The following is a 22,110-nucleotide window of genomic DNA, read 5'->3' on the forward strand; positions in this document are numbered from 1 at the left end:
AAAATCATTTTTTAAACTATTTTTTTCCGTAAAAATGAGTATGAAATTTTTCGTTAAGTGATGAATATTTTCATTAAATTAGATTTCTTGACTCTAAAAAGGGAGAAAAGGTTTATGAAATGTTTTCATTAAGTGATGAAGGTTTTCATATTAGGAAAAATTACATATTTTCGTTGAGCCAACGAAAGTTTCGTTAAGTCGCATTAAACAACTCTTTAAAGCAGCTAGAGATCATTTAAAAAGGAGCATTCAAATATGTACATATTTAGTTACTCGTTGAACAAAAGGTTAAGCGATTTCCATTCACAACAAAGGAGATTATTCTGTACTGCGCTAATTATACTGGTCGGCAACGGATATAGAGCAAGAACCAAACACTACTTTTCGAGAGGAATTTTGTGTGCTGAGTCCGAATCTGAAGTCAAAATTTCACTGGCACGTCACGTTTTTGAAATAATTGAATATTAATAGGTCAAAAACGCGTTTTTTTGGGTACATTTGACATCGAATTACATCACCGTTATTTTTTTTTTTGTAAAACTACTTATGCAACTCAAAACGCCATATTAACACGTCCTAAATGTATTTATATTTTTTCAAAACTATTTTTTTTCTCAAAGATATTGAAAAAAGAAATTTATGATAGATATCTTAAAATCTTGATTATTTTTTTCAAAGTAATGAATGGTTTTTTGAATCAAATTCCATCTTGCGTCTTCTGATTTGGACTTATAAAGAGCAACATATTACGGAAAATATATATTTTTGACTAAACATTAAAAAAAACTCAATTAAAAATTAGTTTTTGAAGCTTTATAGCGAAAATAGTGATGAATATAGCTCAAAAACTAGACGTGATAGAAAAAATCTGTAAACAGTTTTGAATTCAGCACACTAAAGTCAATCAAAATAACCTTATAAAGTTCTTGCTTCTGACTTTTTTTAGTTTTTTGCCGACCAGTGTTATTGACTTGAGAAGCTTTGCCTAAAAAACAAAATGTTAATACTAACACTCCCTCAGAGAATAATGAAAAAAAAATTAAAAAACTGAAAATTATCCACCTAAATCCTAGAGACATTTCAGAATTAAAAAATCCTATCCTCCATGTTAAGTCTTTTTCATTAACACCAATAACAAATTTAAAATTGCATAATTGCTGAATTTACACATAAAATAAATTTATCTATGTATTCTAAATTTCTATACGCTTTCGTTGTTTAAATGAAGTTAGCAAAATTACATAAAACATTGTTTTTCTTTTATTTTTTGTTTCAGTTTTATTTTTTACAAACATCAGAAAAGTTCATTATCATAATATTTTTAAGTCAATCATAATGGTAATAATTTCGTTTCTTTTTACATTTTTTTTTCGCTTGTGCGAAAGAAAAACTCAACAACTAATTTTAAACTTTTTACATAATAGACACTTTGGCTATTGCGAAAACGAAGTAGACCACCAAAACAGCATTACCGAAGTTCTCACATAAAATAACAGGGGTGTAGTCGCAGAGAGTCAAGCATATTAAAAGGTCAGGAAAAAGTGAAAATCTGCTATTGGATTTAAATGAATTATAAATATGATGAATTATAATGTTCAAATGTTATAATAAGTGGTCACTGTGGCGTATGCGCAACATTTGTTTTCAAGAAAAAAGTAAAAAAGAGTCAGACCCAAGGATCTGAAATTTTAAAAAATTTAATTGGAAAATTTATATCATTTGTTCCTTAGAGCTATAGGTACTGCAGATGTTTCACTCTCAGATTTTAAATATTATTTTGAAGGGCCCATGAAACCATAATTACGTCTCTGAAATCTCATTATGTTGTGTAACTAACGACTATTTTTGTTTTTTTTTTGCAAAAGTTCACCTGTTCACTGAAACGTGTCGACATCTCATAATCAAACTGAAGAAGAGAATCCCGGAAACAAAAGTGTATAAAGCTAACTGACCACACAGCAAAACACTTCAGTTCTTTAAAAGTTTCCAAGATTTTTTCGTGGGTGATAGCTACTTTAAGCAATTGTTTGTGGCCATGTTAGATTTTGTTAAATTACTTAAAGTGACATCTTTTTTTATATTATTTGGATTTGCAAGTGTAACAAGCTCAAAAACACATCTGGATACATTTAATTATTGTATACGAGATGCAGAAAATCAAGGACTTAAATCTTGCATGGGAAAGACTGCTATAAGTTTTTTGCAATCTTTTAATGAACAAGATAACTTTACAGTATTTCCTGATTTAATTGCTGAAAAAGATGAAAGTGTTGCTTCGCGTTCGATTGTTAATTTTTTGGATCAGGATCCAGTGGATTTTCGGTTGGTTGAATATAAATTTTAGTATTATATTTTAATGTTGTTAAAAAAAGGAATTGATTTCTTGTAGTACCTACCTAGTTTTTTTATGGAGTTAAAAAAAAAAAACTTCACTCAAATCTTTATGATATGTATGTATTTATTTTAAGATCAGAAAATGGAAATAATAGTGAAAAGTGCGAAATGTTTACATACCTATGTGTATTAGGGTTGGTCAAAATTTTTTTTTTGATTTAAAAAAAATCATTTTTTTTTTAAATCGACTTTTTAGCAAATTTCTTCACATATTCTTGTAGGAAATTGAACGCTCTACAAAAAAGGCCTTAAACACTTTTTTCGTTTATCTAACCGTTTAATAGATATTTGAGGTCCAAAAATCAAGAAAATCTTTAAGAGTTCGTGTTTTGTTCTTAATTTTGTAGCAAATCGAAAAATTATAATAATAAAACGCGCAAGACATATTCATGTAGGAAACATATTGCTCCACAAAAAAGGTCTTATTATGTTTTTGTTATTTTCAGTGAATTAGAAAATTTTTAAAAGTAAAAAATGTTTTATATTTTTTTTTTTTAATTTAACGTCGAATATCTTTAGAATGGTTAGATTAATGAAAAAAGTTAATAAGACCTTTTTTGTGGAACAATCTATTTCCTACAAGAATATGTCTTGCGCGTTTGATGATTAAAATTTTTCAATTTGTTACAAAATTTAGAACAAAAAACAAAGATTTTCTTCATTTTTGGACCTTAAATATCTATTAAACTGTTAGATAAACGAAAAATGTGTTTAAGGCCTTTTTTGTAGAGCGTTCAATTTCCTACAAGAATATGTGAAGAAATTTGCTAAAAAGTCGATTTAAAAAAAAATGATTTTTTTTTAGTAGAAGCTTGATGTAAAAATGGAAAATTGCGAAGCGGAGGTTCTTCCCATAAATAGTAAGAGCTCATATTTGGTGTGTATATTCTAGAGGTGTCTAGCAATCGATTTTTCGTAGTACCAAATCAAAAAAAAAGAATTTCGATTTATTTGACCCACCCTAATGTGTATACATAAGTTTAGACCATGGTTATTTTTTAACAGATTCTTCGAAAAAATATTCATTTTGTCTCAGTATGAGTGGGCCTCTTAAGGAAATTAGTTTTTCATTTTTCATCTCAGCTTAATCTTTGTGGTGCTGCATGTAAAAAACTCAAAGCTGTTTTCATACATTTTTCGGATCTTAACAATATAAAGCCATATTTCAATCAAAATTTAGTGAAATAAATGTCAAGTAATAAATAAATTAATTTATTATGTTTAAAAATTGCTTAAAATAGGGTACGAAAAATACTATATGGATCTTAACTCATAAGTCATAGCTAGTAACACTGTTTCTAAAATACCGTGTGTCGAAATACTGTGTTTCAAAATTCGGTGTTTCTAAATGCTGTAAATATAATGATAAATAGTATTGATATAAAAATTTTTACTTGCGAGTTTTTACAGGGCAAGTTTAGAATTCGTAAAAAAAATCAATTTCGAGACAACAAGCAGACTTTCAGGCATGACATTACGATGCTAGAGAATGCTAAAAAAGTGGGTTCAGCAATTCTGTCTGTCTCTATCTCGAGCTGCAGCCCAAAACTACTGAGATGTGATTTGCTTTCTAACTTGAATTTTTTTATATGACGGCCATTCCATTTGCATTTTTAGGACATTTTTACGCTTATTAATCAGTTTATCTCGTTGAAGAAGCAATATTTTTTTTTTTGAAATTTGGTGGGTCTTAAGGGCTCATTATAAAGTAAAAATTCTAGAAGTTTCAAGAAAAACTAATACAAAATAGCTAAATTATTAACAGACAAAGACGGTAACGGAGAAGAATTGTACGCGTCTTCACCGTTACCGCTTTATCTGTCAATGATTTGGCTACGTTTAATTAGTTTTTCGTGAAACTTCTAGAACATCAACTTTATCATGAGTCCTTATAAGACCTACCAAGTTTCAAGAAAAAAGATTGCTTCTTCAACGAGATAAACTGGAAACAAGGTCAATATGTCTTCTCCGTTACTTTGGAATGGCCGATGACCGAAATTAACTACATTATGACTAAAATGGAAAACATTATTTTTTATAAAAAATCGCTCTAGAGATTTCGATACAAAACACTGTCATTGACCATATCTGCCACTGAACCGTTTTCTTGACTTCTTACTTTCTCATAAATGACTAAGCCGATTTCAATTAGCATCTAATTAACCGTAATAATAAAATATCTAAAAATTTTCGAAACCTTCACTTTTGGATTAAAAGAAAAATTTAAAACTTTTTTTGAAAAATTTAAATTAAAGTTGATAAATTTCTTTGAAATTTTGTTTTTTATGACGAAAATAACACTGGTCAACAAAATTTAACTTTTTTTTGCCACAAGAACCAAAATATACTTTTCTAGTAGTTTTTAGGGTGCTGAATCCGAATCTGAAGTCAACAAAATTTGATTGGCCTCCGTTTTTTAAATATAAAATGCTAAAAAACGTCATTTTGGCTGTTTTCGAGATTCTGTTTTTATGTCGGGTAATTCATTATAAACCAATTTGTAACGGTTATTATAACAACAGATATTCTTCTTTCAAAAACTGTTTAAATTTTCCCGATATCTCTTTTATTGCTCGAGATATCTTAGGTTTCATTTAATAAGCCAAAGAGAAACTAAACGTAATCTAAAGTATAAGTCACTGGTCACAGAATTTTTGCCACAAGAACCAAAATATACTTTTCTGAAGGTTTTTGAGTTGCTGAATTCAAATCCGTTCAATTTTGCATTTTATAACGGTAATATTTCAAGAACGAAGGCTAATAGAATTTTTCTGATTGTGGATTCGTGTTCAGCAACCCAAAAACCTTTAGAAAAGTATATTTTGATTCTTGTGGAAAAAAAGTTTAATATGGTTGGCCAGTGTTGTTTCTGATTCAAAGACCGCTACTTAAATTATAAATATCTCGGGCAGTTAAAGAAATATCGGAAAGATTTAAACATTTTTTGAAAGAATAAAACTAGCTCTTATAGGCAACGTTACAAATTTATTTATAATGAATTACTCCACATAAAAACATAACCTCGAAAACAGCCAAAATTACGTTTTTTGACATTTTCTAACGGTAATATTTCAAAAACGAAGGCCAAACTTTTCTATCTTCAGATTCGGATTCAGCACCCCAAAAACTACTAGAAAAGTATATTTTGGTTCTTGTGGCAAAAATAGAGCTGTAAAAGTAACGACAAAATGAGTACCCGCATGCATACGTTACTTTTGATGCTAGTACCCGCATCAATAATATCGTTACTCGTTACTTTCGCATGCTTCGTATTTTTCGTATATTTCGTAAGTTTCGTGTGTTTCGTATGTTTCGCATGTTTCATATTTTTCGTTACTTTCGTTACTTTCGCATGCTTCGTACGCTTCGTACATTTAGTATATTTCATGTATTTGATATATTTCGTATGTTTGGTATTTTAAGTATGTTTCGTACGTTGGTATAAGGGTAAAAAAAATAATTTTTTTTGAAAAAACCAAAAACAATTTGTATAATCTAAGCTACATTTTAAAGCCATAAACATTAATTTAAGTTGCGGCGTTCTGATGTTATAAGAGTTTGAAGGTAGCTATACTGATTTTTTTTCCGATTTTTTTTAATCAAACGTGGAAATTTTTTTTTATTTTTTTCAAATTTTTCGACAAAACTTTGGTAATTTTTTGCTTATATTCGTTCAGTAATCTTATCATAATTCTTTAGAGACCTTTATTTCAAAAATACATCGCCCAGATCTCGGAATATTAACACTTCAATGCAACCATGTTGAACAATTTTTCATTTTTTTTTTCTATTGACAGTGATGTTCAACCTCGTTTTCTCGGTTTTTTTTTTTGTTGAAAACTTTGCACTGAAAATTAACAAATTTTTTCAAAATACCAAAACACTTTTGTACTTTTTTAAGCTACATTTCAAGACCATTAACGACCAGTAACGAAACATGCGAGTAACGATACTGTTTAGAAAGTAACGTTTCGTTACTCGTTACTAAAGCAAATACCCGCATTTTAGTAACGAATACATACGATTTGCTACAGCTCTAGGCAAAAACCTTGTTGACCAGTGTAATTTCTTGAGAATGGCACACCGATTTTTTTTTTTTTTTTTTTTTGAAAATTGTTTATTAAAAAAAAACGATTCATAACATTTTTCAAAAAAAAATTCTAAAAATTCTTTGTTACAAAAGAAACTAAATGGCATACCTACTTTCAAAATTAAAACAATTCGAAAGGGATTTTTCGTTGTTTAAAAAACATTTTTTATCCGTTTCTTCGTTTCATATACAAAACAAATTAATTAAAATCTTTATAAAAACTTTCACATTTTAAGCAACTTTAACTATAAGAGCAAGTACGAGTACCAAGTCATGCATTTTTTTTTGAATCCCTCCAAGATACGTAATTACAATTTACGTATGTAAACATAAAAAACCAAAAACTTGATTTTTAGCAATTTCCTTAAATTTTTGTATTACGTACGTCAACTTTTGCCAGAAATCATAAAAAGTTAGAGAGAAGGCCACACACAAAAAAGGAATATGAGAACATTTTCCTTTATGTCATTTTCAAAAGTATTATGTCAAGCGGACCTTTTTTACCGATTACTTCAAAAAAGGAGAAAGTATTCAATTCGTCTGTATTTTTTTTTTTTATGTTTGTTACCTTATAACTTTGGATTGAATGAACCAATTTTGATAATTCTTTTTGTATTGAAAGCTGGTGCGCGCAGTTACAATTTCGTCCTGTCTATGAAATCCATCACACTCAGTTTCGATCCATGGAAGTGGTTTTGTTTTTTTTTTTTTTTTTATAAAAATGATTATTTTGTGACATAAGTCCAAATTTTACTAATTTTTTTCTGGTCAATTTGAAATGCAAAATTATTTTAAGATGATAATAAAGGATTTAAAAGTTGACTTTTCGGGCTTTTTCAAAAATTTTATGCATGCTGAAATGTTAAATCATAAAGGTTAAGGTATGTATAACTATTTTTCTGAAGCCCTGCCATAACCCGGAAACTCAAACATCAGTATTTTCATAATTTTTAATAATCAAATCCGGGAACACCGTATTCAGTTTCTTAGACCTTTTACCCTAAAATTTTCTATATGAACAAAATTCAATATGAACATTTTCAAAAATTACCTTTTGATTGAATGATTGTGTTCGTTTTTTAATCGGAAAAACTACCAATTTCATCTTTCTATTCAAACTTACTACGCAGGCCATAAATGGAAGTTGATCATTAAACATTCCGCTCTTCTTAATTATCTACTATCCCAAAAACATTTTCCTAGAAGATTTAATTCGGAATTAATGAGTTTCATTGCCAACAATACAAGCGGTTTCGTATTTTAGTTTATTTCTGAAATGGAAGGATGATTCTTGGTAATTTTGAGAGTTCAAAGTTTAATCTGTGTTCAATACAGAGAAATAAATTAAAGAAGTTTTGAGTTAAAGCAACTCAATACTGATATTAACAGTTTCCGGGAAAAGCGGAAATGAGCCCAATTAAAAGAAAAACATGTTCATAAAATACTCGCGAAAATGAAAAGGAGTAGTGATTGAGGCCTCTAAAAATCATTAATAAGGACTTTTTGGTATGCAAACGAAACCATTCATCTGCAAGGGCATTTCTTCGTTATATGGCAGGTACCGTTGATATCGGTCCTAATAATAAAAATGCAATATTTCCTTCCAAAAACTCATAACTACACAGTTTGAACCAAATGGTTTCAGTGGGACTCATGTTTGTTGTCTTTTCTTTTCAGAGGCATAATGGAAAGTGCTGGTGCTTTATTTAGTGAAAGATCGTTACAATGGCGTTTGGATAACATTTATCCGGGTTTGATGTTCAAAATTGGCCCATCGGCAGATTCAAATAGTGTTGCAGAGTTTGTGATGGATCCCAAAGTCGATGAGCGTTTCTACGCTGAGCCATCAAGTGGTGAGTAGAAAAAATTAAAAAAAATCAAAAAAACATTGCATATATTTAGGAAAAATTAAAAACATCGCAGCTCTGTACTTTTCTTTTCAGCCAAAATACTTACCAAACAATATCTTTTGCCAATGCTATTGGGATTCAAATTTAATCTTGTTGTCTTCATTCCAATCTTATTTGGACTGATTGTTTTGTTTTTGAAGAAGTCACTTTTTCTAGTAAAAGTTGCTATGTATATTAGCAGCATTTTAGGAGTTGGTGGAGCAGCATCACTCGGATCACCCTTCGGATTTGGCGGTGGTGTAAGTGGTGGAGTTGGTGGTGGATGGCCACCAATTTTACCCGGTTTTGGTGCACCTGGTGCAGGATTGTATCCAGCTAAAGATAGTTTGAGTTCCAATTACCAATCATCAGATTCTGATATCTTTCATCATGATGCTGATTATTCACGCAAAGATCGTAGTAAAGTTGTGTTCAGTAATACGAGGAAATTTGTAACCCACACGACAACGGCATTGCCAGATAGATTTTATGAATATAAAAAATCTGCAAACCCAAGAAGTTCGAGAATGGTTAAATTAAAAGATAGTGTTGATTTTAATGAAGAATGGGATGGCAATGGATGGCATGTAGTTTCATAGCCAGAATCATGAAATTTAACTTTATTATTTTAAGAGTTTTAAAAGTGTTTTGTTATTGTTAAGAAGATAGTATTTATTTTTTTTAGTATTGAATAAATTTTTATAAAAAATCAATAAAATTTTCAAAAAAAAAAAAAAATTAAGAAAAAGTTTTGGAAGACTATTTTGTTTCTTAAAGAAAAGATGGTAAGGCTCTTCAGTACGATTTTTAAAACTTCATAAAATAGCTATCTATATTCATTGTATTTGTCAAAGAAGAATTATGACTTCGACAAATTTTCTATTGAAATTACTTCAAACACGAACAGAAAAAGGTAATTTTTTTTCGTGTTGAGAAAAAAAAACTGGAGGCTCATTTTTAATTCAATGCACTGAAACAGGTGTTCTAATAGAGATACAATTCAAGACTCACAAAAAACAATTCGCAAAAAAAAAAATTACAAAAAGGTTTTGATCTCCAATCGGTGCGATGTACATTCTTTTGTTTCAAAATTTTGAATTTTAAAATTATTAGTTTTTCAAAATCCATTTATCAAAATAACTTAATTTATAGTGAATGGATGCTATGAAAGCTTTTAAAATAAAATGCACTACTGGGTCGCACGAACTTGCTCTTATAGTTCAAGTTTCTTAAGTTTTTAAGACTTTTTATATAGAAACTTGGGAAATGTAGGTATATACAAAAAAAAAAAACAAATACAAAAAATAAAATTCATTTTCCAAAAAAATAAAACAATATCTGAAATCAAATCGCCCCCCAAAAAAAGCACGCAGTTTTATTTGATATATGAAGGTGCATTTTAAGAAAAAAAATTTTCAAAATCGTTAGAGCCGTTTTTTAAAAAAATAATTTTTTATAAATAATTTTTTGAAATAAAATTGGTATGTCATTTTGTAGAAATCACCAATCAACATTTAAAAACAAAATTTCAAAAAAAAATCAATGTCCCGTTTTCGAAAATTAATTTTTCAAAAAAAAAATTTTCAAATTTTTTTTTTAAATCCAAAAATTATTTTTTTCAAAATTTTATTTGGCTTATATTTAAATTATATAAATACTTTTGTATAAAAATTTCGTTGAAATACGCAGTTTTGCAGAAAATCCGATTTGAAAAAGCGGTCCTATGGCAGGTACCGTTAATATTGATTTTCAAAAAAAAAATTTTTTCTTCAAAAGATAGACCTTGTTTGAAAACTAATATTTGTGCCCATGATTATGAAAGTGGACTAGGTCACTCCTAAAAATGGCATCAAATCTAGCCTAAAAATAATTCTTATTTAAGGAGAATTGTTTATTTGAAAGCGAAATTGCAGTAAATAAACTTCTTTATTGCTCCTCTAGTGATTTCATAAAAAAAATATAATTAAATCGTTATACGAAAATTATTATGTAAGTTTTTCTTTCAACAATGCAAAAAGTGACTTAGTCCACTTTCATAATCAAGGGCACATTTGATTTTTTAACAAAATCGTTGGAGCCGTTTTCGTGAAATTAAACTTTTCCGAAATTTTTGTATGACAGGTACCGTTATTTTTGGTCCAAAAAAATTAATTCCAAAAACCCCTCTAGAGAGTCTCCAAAAACTGCTACATATCAAGTTTTGAGTCAATCAGTCCATCAGTTTAGGCTCTACAGACAGACAGACAGACGGACTTCCGGGACCCACTTTTTTGGCATTCTCTATCATCGTAATGTGATGGAAAAATGTTATCTCAACTTTTTTTTATGTACGAATGCATAACTTGATATATATGTATTAGACTGATTCAAAAAAAAATTTTTTTTTTTTTGTTCAAAACATTGTTGAAAATATTGTTGGAAATGACGAAAAAAAAAATACTGTAAAAGTTTCAGCCCTTAATGTTAACATTAAGTACCGCCGCATCGCAAATTTCTATTTCCCATACGATTTGTATGGGAAAGATTGTGTATTTGTGTTTAGAATTTTTTATCTTTTTAATAGTTCATCCAAAAAGCTTGACAAAATCATTTTCTTTTGTAAAATTGTCCGCTCTACAAAAAAGCTCATATTAATTTTTTTGATTTACCCCCGCGAAGTTATTCAACTTTAAAATATAAAAAGTAGTTTTTTCTCATTTTTTCCCGATTTTTTGACGAAATTATTAGGTTTTTCAAAAAATTTGGCAAAATTTTCGAATATATGTATTCTATGTTGTGTTTTGGTTTCACAGATCCTTTTATATAACTCTCAAACCCCTAATACTATCATATTAGATTTCTTCAATAAATTCGAATTATTCATTTTTTCAACTAAAAATAATTTTAATCAATTTTTCGCGTCCGTTTTTTTTAAATTGTATAAATGCAATTTTGTAGAGTGTTCAATTTTATACAAGAAAATGATTAAATCTAGCCTTTTTGATGAACCATTAAAAAGATAAAAAATTCTAAACACAAATACACAATCTTTCCCATACAAATCGTATGGGAAATAGAAATTTGCGATGCGGCGGTACTAAATGTTAACATTAAGGGCTGAAAAAAATTTTTTTTTTGAATCAGTCTAATATGTATAGTACCTATATCGCAAGTAAAAATGGTTAGCATGATATTATAGGTCCTTGATTAAATCAATTTTTACTTGCGATAAATGTAGGCACTATAGAGCAGGATCAAACTCAAGCACAACCAGACTTGACATCCCGATGATAAATAATGCAAAATAAGTGGGTCCCGCTATTCTCTCGGTCTATCTTTCTGTGTGTCAGTCTGTTTTTATATCTATAGCTATCCTGAATTGCTGCCTAAATTACTGAAGCAATTTTCTTCAAATTTGGTAGTTATGAGGCGAAATTGAACTTTAAATTTTTGATCAAAATTCCTGCTTGCGAAATACGCACAATGAAAAAACTAAATTTTCACAAAAAGGGGTCCAATTTAGTCCAGTGCATTTATGATGCTCATATATGGGCGACCCAGCAGTTATAGTTTTTGTTGAATACCTCGATTTCTATTTATCCTACATAAAAGTTGTATATACAACTTGTAACTTTTTTAATATTCAGAATATCGAAAAAGTGTTCTTAACATAAAAGACGCGAAATTTAATTGCCTTTAATTTTTGTACATACAACTTTTATGTAGAATAAATAGAAATCGAGATATTCAACAAAAACTAAAATCTAAGATGGCGGCCCAAAGATGAATTTCGCGAGTGCGAAAAATCAGGGTAGGGGGAAGTGGTCACCCTTCGTACAGTTTTTACTTATTTTTTTTTAGTTATTTATTTACTCACTCCAGCTTCGAGAAAATGGACTTTATTTGTAATATGTATATTATTACACTTTACAAAAAAATTTGAAACTTCTAAGTCAAAGGCTTAAATAGTTATAGCCATTTTACTGGGATTAGATTTTTGTACGAATCCTCCCCAACCGTGGGGTACCTTCGTACAGCACATGGGGTACATTCGTACAGGATATTTAAAACCCTAATTTGACTAACTTTTGATTTGTCAAATGACAAATTTGAGTTTTAAAACATTTAATTACTTATTAATTTATTAATTAATTGAACTTGACTCAGAAAAAAACAAAAACAAATAAAAAACTTAATTTTTCGCGATTCGACGATTCTGAAACAAATTATTGTTTACATATATAAAAATACCAACCTTAATTTACTATAGAATGCGAAAAACTTATTATAAAGGTTTAAATTTCATTTCAATAAAACTGTAACTCCGTGTTTTGATTGTTATCTGCTCAAGAAAATTTACTGGCGGCCATACGTATGCGTACGAATGTGCCCCATGTTTGACTGTACGAATGCTCCCCAAGCTGTACATAATGCAGAAAAATCGATTTTTGAAAAAATGTACTGAGATTTTGCAATATTTATAATTAAAACACAAATTTAACACTTTAAACAACAATTCTTCATTACTGTTTAGCCAAAAACATACTTAACTTAAACACAACAAGACATCAAATGTACATAAAAAAATTACTCAGAGCACTAAAAAACACTAAAAGTCTTGTGGCGACCGAATCCGTTGCACTTAGGATTCAAAATTTATCTATCAGCTCGGCGCCTACTATGTCTATGCACACTAGTAAACACGTGTTTGAATACCGTTTAGTTTTTGTTTTAAGCTCACTGTACGAAGGGTGACCGTGTACGAAGGGTGACCACTTCCCCCTAATGATATTCATCAGCCAATGCTCTATCGAATGAGCAAAAAAATTTTGGGATTTGTACAAACTGCTGGGTAAAATTATAAGTGCACTGCACTAATTGTTTTGATTGAAATTTTTTTGTAATCTGTTGCAGTTATCTTCTTTTAGCTGCTTTTGAAATAAAATAAAATGCACGACTGGGGCCGCACGTACTTGCTCTTGCAGTTCAAAGCACTTTTATGTTAGTCTAGATACTTGTAGATTTTAAAAGCTGGATCTAAATTTTAAAAAAATTGATATTGGGGAAGAGCCGACATTTAGGGCAAAATTTTGTTAAATGAAAAAAAATTTTTGTTATTTGACTTTTTTGAGAAAAAATAAAAATGCAGTTTTATTGCCACTGCTTTAAATATTACGTATACAAAGTTTAATCAAAATCGTTAGAGTCGTTTTCGAGAAATTCGTAATATCGTATTTTTTTGTATGGGAGGTATACGTTCTAAACGAGGTATAAAAAAACAAAAAAAAAACCAACTTTCAGAATTACATAAAAATTATCTGTACCAAATTTGAAGAAAATCCATCCATCCTTTTAGGCTGTGGAAATGTGTACAGATGGACGCACAGACGCACGGACGGAATTGCGGGACCCACTTTTTCGGAATTCTCCATCATCGTAATGTTGGTTTTGATTAAAACCTCATTTTTTTTTTTCGACACGAAACCAATACTTGCCCTATAGAGCAAGTAAAAAAATTTTACCGGAAAGTAGGTAGGTACCTTTAATAATACCTGTCTGAAAATCTTTTTTTTTTATTTCTGATTTGGTCGTAAACGATTATAGTGATATTTGTATTTGTAATCATTTTATTAACGTTAAAATTAAACTTAATAAATTGTTTGAAAAACTCATTTCTGGATTAAAAAAAAAAATATTTTTTTTTTGAAAAAGTATTTTTTTGTCTATGATATTTTTTTTTGAAAAATTCTTTGAAAATTTTTATATTAAAAACTATTTTTTTTTTCTAAACAGCACCATCAATTTAAATTTTTTTTCTTTCTAAAAAGATTTTTTTTTTTTAACAAATCCAATGATATCTTGTTGCAAATAGATGTTTTCCAAATTATATATTTTTATTCGTAACTGTGTGTGAGCAATTTTTCCATATAAAAAAAAACCATGTCAAGAATTTACAAAAAACAAATGTTCATAGAAATGTCAAATGAATGTGCGTGTGCAATAATCGCGGTGTTTTCGTGTTCAAAATACGGGCGAATCTTCCCAAATATTGAAATAACAATTAAGCCTGTCGATTAGCTATTCAAGAAAGACAAATCCTCATTTCTACTTTTTGAAAATTTGGCTTTGTATTCAAATGGGAAAGAAAAAACCTTCTCCTGAAAAATTTGAAAAAAGCACTTGTTGAGTTTTGAAAAAACGCTCCTCAATTACATAGGTGTAAATCTCATCAAAAATCGAGATCTGCAAAAACTGAACTCAGATCAATAAAAAATTATCGCTTTTGGCAAATAGAATTTGAGATACCAGTAGGTATTTATCGGTATTTTTTGACAGCATGGAAACTCACATTAAATGAATTTGAATAAGAAATATATTGTGAAAATATCAATAAAAAATCATATAAAAATGAAAGAAGAGAAAATGTCTTGAAAACGGTTTTTCCCTAAATTGATATTTTGGGAGAGTAAAAAAAACTTTTACATACCGTTTTGTAACCTATAAGACAAGTCCTACCAAATGTTATATAGATGATTATTTTAGCAAAGTGCGTCAATACTTCACTTAGTGTCTTCAAGGCCCTAGAATGTATGAATCTTCAAAATTTATCAACGATTTAGAAAATACTGTTAGATTTGAATCAAATATGACTTGTTACTTGTTAAAAATATGAAAACTTAAATTTTTCAAGGTCAACCTATGAGCTAATTCAAAGAAATTTCATAAACCAAATAACTCAATGTGACGATCACAAATTGTGATTGAATTTTCAAAGAGAAATTTGCGTTCATCAAGAATTATTAAAACTCAACCAGCCATGCTAAGTACCTATCCCAATGAGTGTTAATGATATGTTCGCATTTTTAACGGAAAATCAGTAATGACATCTTTAGTTACACCACAAAAAAAGTGCTTCGGTGAATTCTTTCTCCAGACCGTACCTAGTTCTACTTGAGTCAGTTTTGTTTTCTTCTATAATTCTGAGATGATATTCTATTGATAGTGAATTAACCCAAAGAAATGGAAAACTTAACCTACTCTGCTGCATAGGTATGGAAAATAAGAAACTCAGAATCATTCAATGAAAAGTCAGCGACGATTTTTGTGGGTGATATGAAAATGCTTTTCAGCTCCAGTAAACAAATTTTGACAAAAAAGTCTTTCAACCCAAAAAGTCACCGAATTTCATTACCAAACTTTAGAGCTATATAAATAATTGTAGTGTTTAGAAAACATTTAGTTAATAATTACACTCGGGTTACTAAGCACATATTCGGTTCAAAATGCACCGCGTTCTTATTATTATTTCCTTTTTTATTATTTGTCCTACGATATTCGTGACAGCAGTTTCAGGTAAAAGGGACACTTTAACTGCTCATTCGGTTGGTCAAAGTTTTGCCAAATGCCTAGGGGATCCCTCGATTGGAAAGTGTTTTCAAAAAGAAGCCATCAAAACATTGGATGTCCTTTTGTATGATAACTCAACTTGGCAATATAGTGAATTTATTGAATTTGAAAAAGATCCAAATTTTACGGTTTCTGATTTGAAATCAGGAAGATTTGTTAATAATAATGGATCCCCTAGTGATATAATAGCTGAGAAGTTACTTCAGTTGGCACAGGCACGATCGATTCGAATGAAAATGAACCCTAAAGGATTGGAGACCAAAGTGGATATGGATGGTTTGGATAATAATAATTTCGAAGAAGGTGGATTACATTCAAGAAAAAAGCAGCAAATTTGGTACTTAAATCATTCACTTAAAGGACGCAAGAAGAAGGACAAAAAAGGTGGAATGGCTATGATGGGCGGCTTGGCTATGATTGCGATGATGGCTCAGATGTTTCTTGGCAAGGTGCTTCTAATTGCTGGTGCTGCTTTTGTGATGTCTAAGATTGCTATGTTGCTGTCAGTTTTGGTGAGTTTTTTCTAATTTGCATTTAAATTTCGTATAATTTAAAATTATGGTGCAAAAAATGTTAAAATTACAATATCAATTTGTTGATGACTTTGTAAAATAAAAAGAAAAACGAACCAGCCAACAAATAACAAAAATTTAAGAAGATGCTAAAGTATTCTTTTATTTTTAGTTAAATCATCCTTTAATATTGAAAAAATCAATATTGTACATGAAATTGGCACCATTTCAATCAAATAACGATAGTGAACAAATTAAAAAAAATAGTTTTCCTAATAGCATCTGTTGCTCTGTGTATGTGTGTCAGTGCGTCTGTACGTGTGTTTATGTCTGGATATCTATTTGTGCACATTTTTCTACTGCCCAAATTTTTGTACAGTTGTGTGGCCCAAAAAACATTTTTTTCGATATTCTGTTAGGGCCACCCGCCAAATTTGTTCCAATTATCTATCATATTATCTATCATATTAACAAAAAAAAACTGAATTATTTTGTGCTGTCACGGATGGGAGAGAAAAAAAGCTCCAAGGATTTCTTATTTGTTTAATTGAAGTAAATGGTTTTGTAATTTTAAAAATAAATTTTATATATTTCTATAAAAAATTAAATAAAAATTAATAATTTGTATGAATTTTTAAGTAAAAGTCATAAACACCCTCATCAAATTTTTATAAAAGAGAAAGTACGTGCTACTAAGGCCAGTCATGCCTTTTATTTTCCATTATAATTTGGAAAATAATCGACAATTATTTTAAATATCCTTATAATAAATGATTATATTAAGTTGAGTTAACACAAAAAATGACACACAAAACAACTTATAAGAATTTTTTTTTCTATTAAAAAAAAAAATACATATTGTTAATATATGTCTTTCGAATATTTCAAGGTCTTAGCAGAATAGGGTCATAATTCATTAAATGTCAAAATACGGTTTCTAACATTCTAAACGGCAAAATTCTGCAAATTCAGAAATAATTCTGTACTATAAAGTCGTGCATCTCTAAATTCTGTACTCCAAAATTCTGAAAATTATAAAAGAAAAATTGTAGGGTAAGCCGGGGTGCATTTGACACCGGGGCACATTTGACTTCGCGTTTTTTGGTATGATCGTGCCCTTAATTATCAATTGTTTGGATGAAGAAAGAAGCTTAGTTTTATTTAAAGAAATTTTGCGAAATCTCACAGTCTTTCATTAACTTTTCGCGGAGTACCACGTGTTTTTGTGTTTTCTGTATTTCTGATCTAATTTTTGACCAGCGATTTCTGAACCTAATAAAAAAGTTTTTTTAATATTGAATCAATATTTTGATAGCACTATGCTTAAAGTTAAGTAAATTAAAACCAGTTTTGTAAAAAAATAGTATTAGTTATAGAAAAAAAAGAAAAACAGTTATGAGGCTCCTTAGGGGCACCTTTGACTTTTGCAATGTGGGCATAGTTTTACGTTGATTTTGGGGAATTATATATTTACAAAATTATTTAAAAATAAATCGACATCGATTAATTTTGATTAAGATTTAAATTGAGAGATTTTTTGAAATATTTTATGGTTTTTTGTTTTTTCTTCTTCTTTTTAGAAAAAAAATGTTATGATTTATTTTTTTCGTTATATTGTTTAGTAGATTGTTTAAAACCAAACCTTTTTTTTTCAACTAAACAAACAATAGACGAGCAAGATCCGCTGATAGTTTTAAAAATATTATGCACACGATGCGGGGTTTAATCCACCATTGTCAAATGTACCCCTTTTAAAGTCAAATGTGGCCCGGTCCCGGGGCACTTTTGACAAAATGACTTTTTTTAGAAAACATAATTTTTTAAAATTTTGTAATGTTGTAAAACAAAAAAATTTACTGTTAGTATTATCTTGAATAGTCAATAAATCAAATACAAAACAAGAAATTGGAAAACATTAACAGTTTTCGAAAATACAGACCTTTAAAAACTAAGTGTCAAATGTACCCCCTTCTTCCCTAATTAATTTCGCACTTTTTTCATTATTAAAACAGTTTTTTCCTTTATAATTTCCAGAATTTTCGAATACAGAATTTAGACGTAAAAAAGTGTGAATTTTTATTTCCAATTCTGACGCATTTACAGTATTTTTAAAATAACGGAACTACAGAATTTTAGATTCACAGAACTATAATATTTTTTTTCATAGACATACAAATATTTGCAACATTATTCAAACAATTGTGAAATTGTTAATGACACACGGGTCGTTTGAACGCGACACTACTCGAAGTGTCTTGCACTCCATATGTTTTGATGCAGAAATGTTCCTTGGGGTCTAAATAGTAAGAAAAAAGCTTTTTTAAAATTTTCTATCGAGCTATTCGTTTTTTATGAGCTTAATAAGTTATGAAAAAACGTACTTTTACGTACTTTTTCACACGTTTTTGTTAATAACTCTGTTAATAATAATGGTAGAAACTCAAATAATGGCTCTATTTTTAGAAGAAATATGCCTCTTTTTAACGGCATTTCAATCAAATTAGTGGCATTTTTAGATCTTCAGATATTCGAATCTAAGTCCGTTCATTTTTTCTGCCCAATTCGATTTCACTAATCAAAAAGTTTTTTTTTATAGAAGTCAGGGTATACTTTTCTAATGGTTTTTCGTATGCTGAACTCGAATCCGAAGTCAAAAAAATTCCATCACATCAAGTTTTTGAGATATTACCGTTAGAAAATCAAAAATACCCTTTTTTAACAGTTTTTGAGGTTATGTCATCTTGCGTGATAATTTTTTATAATTACATTTGTAGCGGTTTCTTAAAGAACTAAGTTTCTTCTTTTAAAATCCGTTTAAATCATTTCGATATCGCTTTTCTTCTCCGAGAAATCTTAAAATCAATTCAACATGTTTGGTGAATATTCTCTATGAAAAAAAATCTTATGTTCGTTTGGGTTTCATGGCAAATCGCTAAAAATTTTTGCATTCCTTTAAGTTTTTTGGTTAGTTTATCTGTAAGAAAATTTTTGACTAACCAAAAAACTTAAAGGAATGCAAAAATTTTTAGCGATTTGCCATGAAACCCAAACGAACATAAGATTTTTTTTCATAGAGAATATTCACCAAACATGTTGAATTGATTTTAAGATTTCTCGGAGAAGAAAAGCGATATCGAAATGATTTAAACGGATTTTAAAAGAAGAAACTTAGTTCTTTAAGAAACCGCTACAAATGTAATTATAAAAAATTATCACGCAAGATGACATAACCTCAAAAACTGTTAAAAAAGGGTATTTTTGATTTTCTAACGGTAATATCTCAAAAACTTGATGTGATGGAATTTTTTTGACTTCGGATTCGAGTTCAGCATACGAAAAACCATTAGAAAAGTATACCCTGACTTCTATAAAAAAAAACTTTTTGATTAGTGAAATCGAATTGGGCAGAAAAAATGAACGGACTTAGATTCGAATATCTGAAGATCTAAAAATGCCACTAATTTGATTGAAATGCCGTTAAAAAGAGGCATATTTCTTCTAAAAATAGAGCCATTATTTGAGTTTCTACCATTATTATTAACAGAGTTATTAACAAAAACGTGTGAAAAAGTACGTAAAAGTACGTTTTTTCATAACTTATTAAGCTCATAAAAAACGAATAGCTCGATAGAAAATTTTAAAAAAGCTTTTTTCTTACTATTTAGACCCCAAGGAACATTTCTGCATCAAAACATATGGAGTGCAAGACACTTCGAGTAGTGTCGCGTTCAAACGACCCGTGGACACACATTTAAACCAAAATAAAAAAAAATGTATTCACCCGTTTTCAAAAAAAAGCTTTTTTCTTTTCTGACCTAGCTATTCGTAAAAAAAGTAAGCATTTTCATACCAAATTTATAGTTTGCTATTTAATAGCATAGTTTGTGCTGAGATCAAAACCATGTGAAAGAGTAGCTCTAGTACATAATACATATTTAAATCAGACTTTCTGATTCTTTTTTAAACATATTTACTTAAGTGATACAAAAAAACATAATTTTTATCAAAAAACCTACCGTTTTTAAAATTAAAAAGAATTGTGAAATCTATACTCCAATACAAACGAAACGACTTATTCAATTTAAACTAATTTTTTTACAGAAAAGCATTTATATAGGCCTATTATAATTTTAAAAAAATTGAAAACTTTAATTTTTGGATTATTAAAAGAAAATTGGATTTTTTCTGGAAAATCGTTCTTGAAAATAGGACATTGAATTTTTTGACATATTGTTTTTTGTTTTGGTTTTTATATAGTATATACAAAATATAATTGTTAATAGAACATTTTAAAAATTTTAGCAGCTTGGACTCTTAGGGCAAGCACGTGCCACCCAGTCGTATATTTTATTATTGTATTTTATGTAATGTTTGGCTAGTTCAAAATTTAAAAAAAAAACTGAATTTCAAAATGAACAGTTTCTTTTCAAAATTCTGCAATTAATCAAATAACAGTTGCGCCATTTGTTAAGATGGAAACAATAATTCTTTTTTATATGTTTTTATATTCAGAGGGAACCAAAACCAAATTTTTCGGAATAAAATTAAGATATGCGCTATAGGTCGTTTCAAATCAAAAGTCCCATGGAAAATTGAGCAAAAATAAAAAAACTCATTCGCTTACTGGAAATAAGCATTTACGAGGCAGCTGAACTTTTTCTAAAATTACTATAAAATAATGAAGAACAGTTCTTGATATCCCTATTTTAATTAATTAATCCGTCTGTGAGATTCACTGGGTCGGCCTCAGAAAGCGGAGGCAAGTCTCCCGGGCTTGCATCACTCCATATCCGCGAGCAATACAAATTTTTATTTAATTATTTATCATTTGAAGGCAGTTGGGATAACTTTGCCGAAGATATTGTTATAGGACTAGGTGAAGATGGACCAGAAATGTCCAGTTTATATGATAGCAATTTATAACTTAAAATTCTATTCACATCTTTTCATTTGTATAATTGGGCAGTAAATATCTTATTTTTATTTTTAAATTATTTTGGAGTCGTCACCGTAGAAATCATTAATAAACAAATTCAGATTTTTCGTTTGTTTATTTTTTCTCTAGCATTTCTTTCATTCAAACAAGCATGATTTGTTGTTATTTTTGAGTGGATTTGTCGCAATGAGCCAATAAAATTGAGTTTTTTGTTTATTTGTTCTCAATTTTATTGGAAGGGAGAAAATAAACTCAGAGTCAGGACTTTTGATTTGAAACGACCTATAAGATTAATATTGGGTTTTTTTTTCTCTAAGCAAATAACAATATATCAAGGTACTGATACTTTAAGATTTAAGAATGCTTTCGTTAACTGAACAGTCTTTGTCAAATAAATGTATGTAAGAAATAATTATGCTAGTTATAATTTTTTAAAACTTATTTTTAAAAAAATCTGTAAAAGTTATTGTATACCACACTAATCAACCTTTTTTCCAGACCAGTCTAAAGTCGAAACTAAGTGGGGGTGGTAGTACAGATCATGTTGTAACAATTGATTCCGGTGGTGGTCACGGCCATAGTGGAGGTGGACACAGTGGCTGGCATCGCAGCTTACCCTATATAACACCATCTCCACCAATTCATTTCGAACCAGCCGAAGAAGAACACCACGAAATAGAGCATCACCACGAAGAAGAGCACCATGAGATACCACAAATTTCTGAATACTATTCCCATCATGATACAAGTTCTCAGAAAGATGATTACAAATTCATATAATAAATTTACAATTTATAAATAAATTTTATTTATTCTAGAGTTTTTAGGTGTAAATTTAATAAATTATTTAAATTATTTAAAAAAAAAATTAAACAAAAACAAAAAAGTACTATATTATTATAA

General features: G+C 29.2%; 1 protein-coding gene across 1 annotated transcript; it reads left to right on the top strand.

The window, feature by feature from the left end:
- Positions 1 to 2,023: 2,023 nt before the first annotated feature.
- On the top strand, positions 2,024 to 21,987 carry LOC129914950 (uncharacterized). The gene is made up of 5 exons (XM_055994401.1): positions 2,024 to 2,322; positions 8,162 to 8,337; positions 8,428 to 8,808; positions 15,697 to 16,271; positions 21,706 to 21,987. Exons 1-5 carry the CDS (start codon positions 2,036 to 2,038, stop codon positions 21,985 to 21,987), a joined length of 1,701 nt encoding a protein of 566 aa, XP_055850376.1. The 5' UTR covers positions 2,024 to 2,035.
- Positions 21,988 to 22,110: the final 123 nt, after the last annotated feature.

This window comes from Episyrphus balteatus, chromosome 3 (assembly GCF_945859705.1).
Source record: "Episyrphus balteatus chromosome 3, idEpiBalt1.1, whole genome shotgun sequence".
NCBI classification, from domain to species: Eukaryota; Metazoa; Arthropoda; class Insecta; order Diptera; family Syrphidae; genus Episyrphus; species Episyrphus balteatus.